This window comes from Capra hircus, chromosome 3, assembly GCF_001704415.2.
Source record: "Capra hircus breed San Clemente chromosome 3, ASM170441v1, whole genome shotgun sequence".
NCBI classification, from domain to species: domain Eukaryota; kingdom Metazoa; phylum Chordata; class Mammalia; order Artiodactyla; family Bovidae; genus Capra; species Capra hircus.
Genome location: NC_030810.1, coordinates 20,963,812 through 20,977,459, shown reverse-complemented (window position 1 = coordinate 20,977,459; position 13,648 = coordinate 20,963,812). Strand labels below are relative to the sequence as shown.

General features: G+C 46.0%; 2 protein-coding genes across 2 annotated transcripts in view; one reads left to right on the top strand and one right to left on the bottom strand.

The window, feature by feature from the left end:
- On the bottom strand, positions 217–10,827 carry LOC102176290 (cytochrome b-c1 complex subunit 6, mitochondrial). Its single transcript, XM_005678509.3, has 4 exons — positions 10,347–10,827; positions 4,323–4,349; positions 3,422–3,583; positions 217–429 (listed from the first exon to the last, which is right to left on the bottom strand). Exons 1-4 carry the CDS (start codon positions 10,398–10,400, stop codon positions 397–399), a joined length of 276 nt encoding a protein of 91 aa, XP_005678566.1. The 5' UTR covers positions 10,401–10,827; the 3' UTR covers positions 217–396.
- The window catches only part of LRRC41 (leucine rich repeat containing 41), an 18,667-nt gene continuing 15,809 nt past the window's right edge, over positions 10,791–13,648 (top strand). The window contains exon 1 of the mRNA XM_018043717.1: positions 10,791–11,042. Coding sequence (XP_017899206.1) covers positions 10,844–11,042 — 199 coding nt within the window. The 5' untranslated portion in view covers positions 10,791–10,843. The remainder of the gene's footprint in view (positions 11,043–13,648) is intronic.

Genomic DNA, 13,648 nt, shown 5'->3' with positions numbered 1-13,648 from the left:
CTGCCAAGGGAATTTCCAAGACACTTTTGAGATAAAAGAAACTTTGATATGAACTGAGTATTTAATAATATTAAGCAAGTAGTGTTACAAATGCCATCAAAGTAAAAATTTTTTAAGTCCTTATTATTGCTAGGTAATGAGTATATGGGGGATGATGATTATTCTATCTGTCCTCATGCTTAAAATTTTTTAATTAAAAAAAAAAGAAGGCAAGACTGCTGATCACTGGACTTTATTAAGATGAAATCACTGATAATTACACAGAAATTACTTGCCTAAGCCAAAATCCTTGAGATTCACATGAACTTAGTTACACAAATAAACATCATGTTCAAAACCATGAGGAAATATCCCAATGCCCAGGTGATGAAGGCTGGGGTGAACAAATCTGCACACTTATTTCAAGCTGTTAAACAGTTTGTGGGCTACCTAGATGGGGGAAAGAAAAGAATGTCACCAACTGGCACGTTTAATGTCATGAATTACAATGCTTTTCATAACCTGGAGCAGCACTGCCTCTTCCCTTACCACTCACCTTCTCACACTCTTCTTGAGCCCTAGTGAACTCCCCTCAATTACCGGAATACTATCTTCTTAATTGGGAATCTCTTCCACACTTTTTCATCTTTTAATTTTCCTTTAAAACCTAACATTACATATTTAGGTTTCAACAAGCTCCTGTCCTTCCTGTTTTTCCCAAAGAAACTTATGACTCCCAATCACAGTGCTTACTAATTCAACAAATATTTATAAAACATCTACTATATGCCAGATACCGTTCTACATGCTGAGTCACTATGGTAAACAAGACATATCTGTGTCCTATAGAACTTAAGAGAACAATGAGAGAGATATACGTATAACTTCTGGTAGTGATAAATGCTATGAGGAAAATAAAATGGTGGGGGGAAGGAACAGCAACTTTAAATAGAAGGTTCAGTAAAGGGCATCCTAAGGTTATACCCAGGAGATTTACCAGTTTACTAACCATTCTACTTCTGTCTCCTGTGCTGGCTTATAACTCAGTAAAGGGGACCACGCCCATCTCATTCCCAGATCTTAACCCAGTTTTGACTCAAAGTATTTAAATAACATTCAGCATTTTAATAATTTCAAGCAATTCATTTGTGTAGCCTTAAGTAACTGTGGTGTTGGAGAAAACTCTTGAGAGTCCCTTGGACTGCAAGGAGATCCAACCAGTCCATCCTAAAGAAAATCAGTCCTGGGTGTTCACTGGAAGGACTGATGCTGAAGCTGAAACTCCAATACTTTGGCCACCTCATGCAAAGAGTTGACTCATTGGAAAAGGCCCTGATGCTGAGGGGGACTAGGGGCAGGAAGAGAAGGGGACGACAGAGGATGATATGGCTGGATGGCATCACCGACTCGATTGGACGTGAGTCTGAGTGAACTCCGGGAGTTGGTGATGGACAGGGAGGCCTGGCGTGCTGTGATTCAAGGGGTCTCAAAGAGTTGGACATGACTGAGCGACTGAACTGAACTAACTCACACTGTTCTACAACCATCAACCTCCAGAACTTTTTCATTTTCCCAAACTAAAACTCTATAGCCATTAAATAAAGGCAACTACCATTCAATTTTCTATCTCAATGATGGACTACTCTAGGTTCCTCATGTAAGTGGAGTATTTGTTCTTTTGTTTTTGATTGATTTCACTTCGCATATTTTCAAGGTTCACCCATGCTGTAGCATGTGTCTGTTTCCTTCCATTTTAAGGCTCAATAATAGTCCATTTATGTACATACCACATTTTGTTTATCCACCCCACCAACAGACATGTTTTCTGAGTACTTTTTTCTTTTTATTGCCAAATAATATTCCTTTATATGGATACATCAAGTTTTATTTATCATCTGATGGGCATTTATATTGTTTCCAACTGTGCCTGTTATGAATAATGGTTCTATGAATATTTGTGTACAAATTTGTGTAGAGATGTTTTCATTTGTCTTGGGTGTAACCTAGGAGTAGAATTGCTGGGTCATATGTTAACTCTAAGTTTAACCTTTTGAGGAACTGCCAGACCTTCCAATAAGGCTATACCAATATACATTCCCATAGGCAGTGTATGTGAGGTTTCTAGTTTCTCCACATCACCAACACATTTCTTAAGATATAGAAAGCAGTATATAAGTATTTTATATATAAATTTTCCCTCTTTCCACTACAATCATGTTGAAAAAAAGCTGTATGAATAATTATAAACTACAGGATGGATAAAATATGAATATAAATCAATGGAAAGAAATATAATGCTCCTTCATTTTATATGTAAATGTGTTATTATGATTTCATTTTGTTTAAAAATGTTTATATAAGAAAACATGTTTATCTCTAGACAGTATGACTTCAGTTGGATTTTTTTTCTTATATATAAAAAAAAAATTCCAGGGAATTCCTTGGCAGTGGGTCCAGTGGTTGGCTGGAATTCCATGCAGCACACACGGGATCAATCCTTGGTCAGGAAACCCTACAAAATGCGCAGCATGGCATGGCCAAACAGAATTTTCTTTACCTGTTAGAATGTGTTAGAGGAGCTGTGTACGAACACGTGTCCATGTGCATCTGTGTGTCTGCACTGTATATTATAGAATTAAAATATCTAAATTGGGATTGCTGAAGCATAAATTATGATAGTGGAGGTCACTAACTATTTTGTGGGGAGTTATTTATCAACCCCCTTCACCCATTTCTCCTCATATTTTTTTATTACAGCTATCCTGAGGTGTGAAGGGGTATCTCATTGTGATTTTGATTTGCATTTCCCTGAGAGCTAATGGTGTTAGGCATCTTTTCATATGCTTATTAGCCACCCAATCAGTTTTAACATAAACAATCGTATCAAACTTTGCCTACCCACCCTGTACTTTATTAAAATATGTTACTGTTACATATGTAAGGGAGTCAAAAACAAGTTTAAAAAAAAAACTTTTGTACCAACTATTATGTACAAGACACACTGGAGAATATATATTGAAGAATAGCCTTTTGTACTTAAAATACAGAATCCAGTTTCCTTACTGCTTAGCAGTTTATTTTTATTTTTTAAATTATTTTTATTTATTGTTTGACCTGCTGTGTGGCATGTGGGATCTTAGTTCCCTGACCAGGGATTGAACCCGCATCCCCTGCATTGGAAGCACAGATTCTTAACCACTTGACCACCAGGGAAGTCCCCTGCTTAGCAGTTTAAACTGGAACACCACATCTCTTTTCTGAGCCTCAGTTTTTTATCTGTAAAATGGGAATAGCTATCTTCAGTGAATCAGAGGATTATGTAAGATTATGTATGTAAAATGCTTAGCACTGTCCTGCCCCTAGGATGGAAAGAAAGGTGGTCATCACCAAGTCTTCCCTGGCCACTATAAGCCTTCCCCTTCCGGACTTTAGGCGGACTTACACAGTGGTCCCTTGCGTGCAAGAAGTCAAAGAGCTCCTCTGTGCAGTCCTCCTCTGTCTGTGACCTGGAGGATACACGCTCATCACAGAGCTCGAGCCGCTCTCGAGCCTTTACACATTTCTCCAGCTGCTCACATTGCTCTCTCACTGTTGTTAGGGGATCCTGAGAGAGAAACACACACCCACACACACACAAAAACAAAATGGGGATTTTAGGAGACCCATAAACCACATGCTTTAATAAAACCACCAAACCAAGCTGCTGTCTCTGAATTACCATGCAGAAGGCCACCTGGCAGAGCCACACTGCCGCCAGAAAGAGCAGAATGGGGTCTCCCATTTAATTTTGATGCTAAGTAGAAGGGGAAAGTTTCACATTCCTGCCTTCCAGGGTTGCCAGTGTGCACTGAAAGCCTCAGTCCTATCTGAAAAACAAGGTGATAAAGGAAACCTGGCCAAACTTGAAGGACATCTAGAGGAGGCCTGCCTTGTTTATTATCACATCATTTTGGGATATATAATGTCTGTGAATTTTAATTCCCCTCAATGGACAACTGGTCTATGCACCCCAGCTGACCAGCTACAAAGGCAATGTTAACATGGAGAAGGATCATTTAAGATTCCTTCTAGAATTCCTTATTAGACCACAAAGAGCACATGGTTGAGTACCAGGCCTTCAAGATGCTACTCTGCTCTCTGATACCATGATTGTAGAAGCCCCAAACCCAGAAAAGTGTCAGCCTCCCAGGCCCACATGCCAGAAACACTGAACAGGAGTATTAAAGGATTTTTCCACTCTCATTCTCTCGAAGGTGTTGAGTATGCTTAAAATGCCCTTAGAGTTTCATGAAACTCAAAACTTTCTTTTACTGAGATGGTTCCAAACCTGAGACAGCTCTTACCACTAATTCCTCTTCCTCCTCTTCCTCCTACAAAATGAAAACAAAATTAATGTCAGCAGCAATTTTATGACATATATATTCGCAATCATAGTGATGTTGTAATTACTGAGGATAGACAGTATTAATCATGTTTTAAATTTTTCTATATTTTATAGTGTTTTGACACTGTAGGAGCCTTGCTAATCCTGGAGATAGCCCCTCCCAGGGCTGCCTAATTTCTAGAGTTGGCAAACAACTTGCCAGGGGGCACACATTTCAAAGAAACCAATCCAAAACTCTTCTTACCATCTACCTTTATCTAACTTTCCTACACTGAACCAATTATTGCCCCTGTACTAATCACATCAGGGCTAGTTCAGTTCAGTCACTCAGTCGTGTCCGACTCTTTGTGACCCCATGAATCGCAGCATGCCAGGCCTCCCTGTCCATCACCAACTCCCGGAGTTCATTCAAGATTCACGTCCATCGAGTCGGTGATGCCATCCAGCCATCTCATCCTCTGTCGTCCCCTTCTCCTCCTGCCCCTAATCCCTCCCAGCATCACAGTCTTTTCCAATGAGTCAACTCTTCGCATAAGGTGGCCAAAGTACTGGAGTTTCAGCTTTAGCATCATTCCTTCCAAAGAAATCCCAGGGCTGATCTCCCTCAGAATGGACTGGTTGGATCTCCTTGCAGTCCAAGGGACTCTCAAGAGTCTTCTCCAACACCACAGTTCAAAAGCATCAATTCTTCGGCGCTCAGCCTTCTTCACAGTCCAACTCTCACATCCATACATGACCACAGGAAAAACCATAGCCTTCACTAGACGGACCTTAATCGGCAAAGTAATATCTCTGCTTTTGAATATACTATCTAGGTTGGTCATAACTTTTCCTCCAAGGAGTAAGCGTCTTTTAATTTCATGGCTGCAGTCACCATCTACAGTGATTTTGGAGCCCCAAAAAATAAAGTCTGACACTGTTTCCACTGTTTCCCCATCTATTTCCCATGAAGTGATGGGACCAGATGCCATGATCTTCGTTTTCTGAATGTTGAGCTTTAAGCCAACTTTTTCACTCTCCTCTTTCACTTTGATCAAGAGGCTTTTTAGTTCCTCTTCTGGCATAAGGGTGGTGTCATCTGTATATCTGAGGTTATTGATATTTCTCCCGGCAATCTTGATTCCAGCTTGTGTTTACATCATGAGAAACACTGGACTGGAAGAAACACATCAGGGCTAAGTACCAAACAAAAAGGGACCAGCCCAAAGTCAACAGCCTATTAAGAAATTATCCAGTCTTAAACTTGCCAGTATGTCAAGGCTGGATATTGTCACCCTGCTTATTTAACTTATATTCAGAGTATACCATGCAAAATGCCAGGCTGGATGAAGCACAAGCTGGAATCAAGACTACCAGGAGAAATATCAATAACCTCAGATATGCAGATAACAGCCTTATGGCAGAAAGTGAAGAGGAACTAAAAAGCCTCTTGATGAAGGTGAAAGGAGAGAGAAAGCTGGCTTAAAACTCAACATTCAAAAACGGAAGATCATGGCATCCAGTCCCATCACTTCATGGCAAATAGATGGGGAAACAATGGAACCAGTGACAGATTTTATTTTTCTGGGCTCCAAAATCACTGAAGATGGTGACTGCAGCCATGAAATTAAAAGACGCTTGCTCTTTGGAAGAAAAGCTATGACAAACCCATACAGCACATTAAAAAGCAGAGACCTTACTTTGCTGACTAAGGTCCATATAGTCAAAGCTATAGTTTTTCCAATAGTCATGCATAGATGTGAGAGTCAGACCATAAAGAAGGCTGAGAGCCAAAGAACTGTTGCTTTTGAACTGTGGTACTGGAGAAACTCTTTAGAGTCCCTTGGACTGCAAGGAAACGGACTGCAAGGAGATCAAACCAGTCAATCCTAAAGGAAATCAAGCCTGAATATTCACTGGAAGGTCTGTTGCTAAAGCTGATGTTGCAATACTTTGGGCATCTGATGGGAAGAAGCAACCCATTGGAAAAGACCCTGATACTGGGAAAGATTGAAGGCAGGAGAAGGGGACAACAGAGGACAAGATGGCATCACCAACTCAACGGACATGAGTTTTAGCAAGCTCAGGAAGACGGTAAAGAACAAGGAAGCTTAGCATGCTGCAGTCCATGGGGTTGCAAAGAGTCGGAGTGACTGAACAACAACAAAACTTGCCAGAACATGCCTATCCTGCCTCACCTAGTCCTTCTTCTGCTCCCGATTGGTCCTGGCACCTCCCCATGTGGCCCTGGGTGGTATGGCCTGCCCTCTTCTCTTGGGAACTACAGTCAGTTCAGTCGCTATCTATATAACTATATATAGTCAGGAACTACAGTAATAAACTTCATTCAAAAACAGTTGTCTTGATTATGCTTTGAAGAAGGGTGTGTGTCAGTCGCTCAGTCGTATCCGACTCTTGCGACCCCATGGACTGTAGACCACCAGGCTCCTCTGTCCAAGGGATTCTCCAGGCAAGAGTACTGGAGAGGGTTGCCATTTCCTTCTCCAGGGGATCTTCCCGACCCAGGGATCAAACCCACATTTCCTGCACTGCAGGTGGATTCTTTACTGCCTGAGCCACCAGGGAAGTCCCCTCAGTTTTTAGGTATTATAAAAATTCCATTGTCGTTAGGGAGGAAACTGAGGCACATTGACCCCCCACCCCAGGCCTCTACTGCCAGTCCAAGGTCTAGCATACACCCTCCCGCTCTCCACCCCCAGTGGAATGAGCTGTACATAGGCAGCCTTTTGCCGTGTGTTGGGGGGAGGGTCTCAGGAGCCCATCTGGTGGCCTGTGTTGGGGGAGGCTGGCCAGGGTCAAGGGCTGTGGGTGGGACAGCAGGAGGAGGAGGAGCAGCTGCTGTGTGTGTGCGCGCACGTAGGGGGCGGTCGGCGCTGAATAGGGGACCCCAGCTGGGGTTCCATAACGATATCAATGGGGGACAGGCATTGAAGAAGGGTAATAGATATCATACTAGACAGGGTCACTGATATAAACAACTTTACAGGTTATACAATTTAAATAATTTTAAATTATAAAGTAGGTTAAATTAAAAAAAAAAGTTGTCTCCATGCTTGTAACCTTACCATACCTGATTAAAACAAGTCCTGAGTATGTTTAAATAAGGACACACAATCTCATGTTCATTAGCAACAAACGTAAGTGTGTACAACACTCTAAAAGTTTATGCACTTTATATCTGTAATGATTTGGTTAATTACAATAGACCCTTAAGGGGCTCCCAGTTTAGTAATAACAAGCACTAATCAAACATTTTCTGATATAGATTCAAGCTGTCACAGTAAAATTGCCATATCAATTTTAATGTATAGATTTTGCAAATATGCTAAATATGTAATACCTAACCGTATCTATAATATCTGTCATATATTTATGCTCATTAAATGTTTTAATTATGGGGGGGGGGAAGATTCAGGGACTTCCCTGGTGGTCCAGTGGTTAAGAATACACCTTGCAATGCAGGGGATCCAGGTTCAACCCCTGATTGAGGAAGTAAGACCCCACATGGCTCAAGGTCAACTAAATCCACCTGCTGCAACTACTGCACCTGCGTGCTCTGGAACCCACATGCAATGAATATCCCATTGTGCAGCAACTAAGACCCAGTGCAACCAAATTAATCAGTCATTCAAGTTGTCAGCTGTTCATATGGAATCAGTGTGTGTGTTAGCTGCTTAGTTGTGTCCAACTCTTTGCGATCCCATGGATTACAGCCTGCCTGGCTCCTCTGTCCAGGGAATTCTCCAGACAAGAATAGTGTCTGAATAGTGGAGTGTGTTGCCATTTCATTTTCTAGGGGATCTTCCTGACCCAGGGATCGAACCTGGGTCACTTGCATTGCAGGCAGGTTCTTTACTATCTGAGCTACAGGAAAGCCCCCAACTTAAATATATTTTCTTCTAAATTCTGAGACATACCAGCAGTACCAGAAATAGCTAAATTTAATCCTTACATTCCCAAACCAAGTTAGGTAGAAAGCTAAAATTTTTTCCTATGTTCTGAATTTGAATTGGGTATATGAAAATAGCCAAACCTAAATTCTCCTTTAGCCAGAATTTAAAGATAATTTCATTCACTGCTTTTTGGCTTGCGGAACTTTCAGGACTCTAAGTACACTATCAATATAAGTGTACCAAAGCTCTACACAACTCCACTCACAAGCTTAAAAAGCATCAGGCCCTACCTATTACTTCAACCTCAGTTTCTTTTCTTCCAAGGGGTGTGGGGGAAAAAAAATCTCTTTGGGAGGAAGGGCACAGTAGAGCCTGATCAGTAACTCAACCAGTCAGAAGTAAAGCATCTACCCACCGGTGCATGTACATGTCCACGTTTGCAGGAAGGGAAAGAAAAGGTATATACAGAGGAAAAAAAAACTAGTTCAACAATCCCTCACTGTGTTTTCAAAACTCCATACAATCTGCCCCATTGTATGATCTTCAGGGAAGGGACCAAAGCTTATGAAAACTGGAGTGAGGGACAGGGCAGGTTCCACTGTAATCCAGGCTATTTATTCTCAAATTAACAAAGGTGTCTTCTAAATGTGAAGTTATTACTTAGAATGCACAATTCTAGAAAACAAGATTTCTTAACCTTGCTCTTAAAAAAAAAATTCATCCTGAAAAGAGTTATTCAAAAAAACTGAAATCCCATTCTGCCTGAGTTAGAAACCAGAAATTAGTATCCTAGAAACAAGACCTTTATATCCTTTCCCTATTAGCAGTGTTACTACACTGATTATTTTATTGATCATTTTGATAATTTTGTGTCAAAAGTATCATGGCATATTTTGAGAAAAGAAATCCAAATACAAGTCTGAATATGGACTACTTCATGTAAACTTCACATCAATGATAAAAACCAAGGTCATACTAAATAAAAAGATTCAATCTCCAAGATGTATAGGTTTTTCGAAACAAACCTCAGTTTTCTTCATTTTAAAACTGACTACTTGTTTACTTTCTGTTTTCTCATCTACTGCTGATAAGCCCTACTGAACTTTCTGGTATACTTCCAGTTGAATATCCTGAGACTGGCTCCATTTCTTTCTTGTCCTTTTTCTAAACATAAGACTAGAAAAGATTATGGCATAAACTAGTTCCCAATTATTCTTAACCCATAAGCCCAGAACAACTGCAGAGAAGTGACCAGAGAACGAAAGATAGGAAATGTGATGGGAAACAAAACTAGCTGGTTTCTGTAAAACCATGTAACACTGTGGCTAAGCCTTGTCTGGAACCATGCTGTCTGCCTTCAATTCTTGTCTCCATGATTTATTAGCTGTGTGTCCTCAGATTAGATATTTAACCTCTATGCTTGTTTCCTCATCTGTAAAATGGCAATACTATGACTACCTAGTACCTCACAGGACTATTGTGTGGCTTAAATGAATTAGTACATATAAAGCACTTGGAATCGAAAGCAGCCAATAAATGATTATTATTAAATTGGCATTCTCACTCTGGGAAAGAGCTCCCTCTCTCAGCACAGAATTATACCGCACATCCCCACACTGTCCCCAAAGACACTTTTCCCTTCCCTCCACCCAAGGAAAACTAAATCACGTTTTCACAGAAACTAGCCTAAGGCCTGATGCCCGGAATCTCCACAGAAGATATACCAGGATCCCTGACCCTAGCTGAGGCAGCTTGCTCCCCAAATTAGTCAAACTAGAGGCTCTGAACAGCTGATTGACTAAAAACATAAGCAGGCCTCATTTTTACAAAAATTTAGTCCACAAAGCATTTTCCCTCTCGTTAACCCTTAATCACATTCACAGAGTGGGAAAGCCGAAGCCCAGAGAAAGCCTAGTCACCTACTTGCCCAAGGTCACCCGAAGAAGTCTGGGGAAAGGTACGGGGAAACCAGCTCTCCCGACCCTGCAAACTCTAGTAGGAAAGGGGGGCCCAGAGGGTCCCGTGCTTTGGCGGGTCAGGTCCTGAGCCTCAGGGCTGTGAAAGGAGGTCGAGTCGCCCGAGACTCTTACCTCCTTGGGATCTCCGGATCCGGTCAGCATCCTTTGCTCGTCCTCTAGCCCCATGTCCGGCTGCGGCTCTGGACTCAACACGAGCAGCAACAGCGGCACCTATTCCACTTCAGGATCAAAAAGGACTTGTAAGGGTCACTCAGCGGATATCCGGCGATCTGGCCGGAAGTGCGGCAGACTAGTCGTAGTGGCGAACACACGCTCCGATTGGCATGTACTACCGTCCAGAGGCAGGGGACAGGGATAGCTGGTATTTGCACCAGAGAAGGATTTGCTGAGGAATACGCACTTAGCCACACCAGGCCCAAATATGTTTACCTGGGGAGTTATTTCAATTATTGCTTTCTAAGAAACTTGGGAAGTATGCAAAAATACTTGATATTCTTTTAGCGCAGTTCCCAGTCTTCCCCACATCGTCGATGGAACCGTCCTAACTGCTGACCTTTTCAAGATGGCGGCCCGAGACTGCTACTCGCGGACTCGCGCACCTCCCCAAGATGGCGGCGCCCGAGGCCTGGCGCGCCCGGAGTTGCTGGTTCTGTGAGGTAGCGGCAGCAACGACCATGGAGGCCACGTCCCGGGAGGCGGCGCCAGCGAAGAGCTCGGCCTCGGGCCCCAGCGCTCCCCCCGCCCTGTTCGAGCTGTGCGGGCGGGCGGTGAGCGCCCATATGGGGGTTCTGGAAAGCGGGGTGTGGGGTAAGTCGCGGGATGAGGGGCTACCTTTGGCAACGAACGGAGGCGGCCCAGCGGCCGGGGGGCGCGGGGGGCGAGGCCAGGAGGCCTGGGGCAAGGCCCAGCTCTGGGCACTGGAAGTCAGGCCTTCGGGTCGGAGCAAGAATTCTGTGACTGGCAGGACTGGGCACAGTAAAGACGGAGACCAAACTGGCAGGTGGACCCGCACCGCGGCCTGGCTGGGGGGCTTGGGGGGCGAGGCCAGGAGGCCCAGTCTGGGGTGAAGCGGGCAGAGCCCGGGCGACAAGCGGCAGGGCTGACTAGCCGGGCCTTGGTCACCGAAGTGACAGTCGGACTGGGTCGGGCTGCAGAACCTCGGATGTCGAACGGACGGGCAGCGATGGCACTGCTACTTGGGGGCGGGGGCCGAGGCCTGGAGGCCCGGCCTAAGGCCAGGAGGCCAGGCCCAGGGCAACGTAACCAGACTGACGGCGCGCGGCCTCCGCTGTCTGCCTGACAGACCGTGGGGGCCGGGACTGTGGAGGCCAAGCCGCTGGGCGAGGACAGCCAGCGGACTGGAGAGTGAGGGGATGGGGCTGCGGGAGACGCCGAAAGGCTCGGGGCGCCGAGGCCTTTCTGACGGCCCGGGGCTGGAGGAAGCGAACTGACTGACGGCCAGGGCCTCGGGTACCAAGCTGAGTGGAGCGACTGACAGACGGGCAGGGCTCGGAGCGCCGGAGGCCGCTCGGATTGGCCGGAGCGGCGAGGAAGGGCCAGAAGCGGGTGAAGGGAGGCCCGGAGCGGGTCGGCAGTCGACTGAGGCGCGAATGACGGACAGGCGGGAAGGGCCACGGAGGCCCCAGGCGCGGCGAGGGCCTGGGGAACCTGAACTGGGAGGGGGCGCGGCGCCGCTTGGGGGCCTGGGTCCGGGTGGAGTGAAAGAAGGCCCGGGGCCTGAGAGCGGCCGGGACCGCCAGGCCCGGCCTGGGTTGAGGGCGCCCAGGCTGAGTAGCAGAGGCGGGTGGCCGGGGGCACTGGGATGAGGGCCTGGGACGGTGAGCCGACTAGCCTGTCGGGGGGCCTGGCAGTACAGCGGCGGCGGGGCAAGCCGAGTAACGGAGAGGCCTGCAGGCGGCTGGGCGCGAGGAGGCCGGGCCATGGGGTGGGTACTGCTGGTGGCAGCCAGGCAGCTGAGGAGGAAAACGCGGGTGGACGATAGTGAGTGGGCACGGATAGTGAGTGTGAAAGAGAGGAAAGTGAGCTCTGGGGGTAGGCCTGCCTGCCTGGGCCGAGGAGGCCTTGGGCCTGACAGACTGCTGGTGCGAGGGGGTGGGGCCGGAGGCCTGGGCTGAAGTTGGGTGAGGAGATCTCAGGCCAGGCCAGGCCGAAGGCCCCGGGACGGGGGAGGGGATGGCAGGAGAGGAGGCCCTAGGCCCTGGCGGTGAGAGGGTCTAGTGTAGGCCTCAGGGAGTGTGGTGGTGTCTTTGCCTGGAGGAAGGCCTGAGGAAGGCCTCCCGTAAGGTCAGGAGTCGGGGCTTAAGGTCCTCGGATGGGGGATTTGGATTACACCCTGAGGAGGCCGATGTGGAGAAAAGACCCTGAAATTTGGGGAGCTGGACCTTGAGGAATAAGCCCCAAAGCTGTGGAGTGGTTAAGGAGGTCCAAGGATGCAGGAAGGCCCTTGGTGAAGTGGGGGTGGGGCACCCTTCCTGAAGAGGCCCAAGTGTCTTGTCTGGTGAGGGAAGACTTGTTAGCAGTCCTCAGGCCTGGTGAGGGGGAGGGGATTGTGGAGGCCCTGGACCAACAACTAAAAAGAATAGGGTCAGGCTGACCCAGGGGGAATGGGAGAAAAGTCTCTGGATCTGGGCAGGAGACGCGAAAAGTCCTGGGGAATTTGGAAGAAGATAGAGTGGATCTGGCTGTGTCAGCCTGGAACTTCTAAAATGCTAAACCTAAGAGGGACTAGGACTGAGGGTGAAGTTCCCAAATTGGGAAGGCAAAGCATTAAAGATATGAGCTGGAAAGAAGAGACTCGGGTTCGATCTCTGGGTTGGGAAGATCCCCTGGAGGAGGAAATGGCAACTGACTCCAGTATTCTTGTCTGGAAAATTCTGTGGACAGAGGACCCTGGTGGGCTACAGTCCATGGAGTTGCAGGGTCGGACACAGCTGACACACACACACGAGAAATAGCGAGGAAGAGCCTGGCTTAAGAAGACTGAGGAAATGTAGAGAAGAATTTGTGAATAATAGGGGATGAGAATGTCTGTGAAAGGGGATGGCTATACAGAGAGGAGCATATTGGAGGGACAAAGGAGGAAGAGCTCCTATGGGCCTTGCCCAGGTGGACAGTCACACAGAAAGAGCTGAATCAAGTTAGGCCTCTTAGAAGGGCCAAGTAAGAGGCCTGCTAGCAGTGCTATTTTGGAGCAAGGTCTCAGTGTGGGCTAACAGCCAAGAAAGCCTTCCTGGAAGTAGTGCACTAGCATTTCTTTGTGTAGGGAGAGAGAAGGGGAAAATGAGTAGAGGCAGCAGGAAAGGACATAATGAGGAATAGAATAGGTGTGTTATACCTTGAATGCCAAGATATGGAACTTGGACTTTATCTTGAATGCAGTAAAGATATTTCAT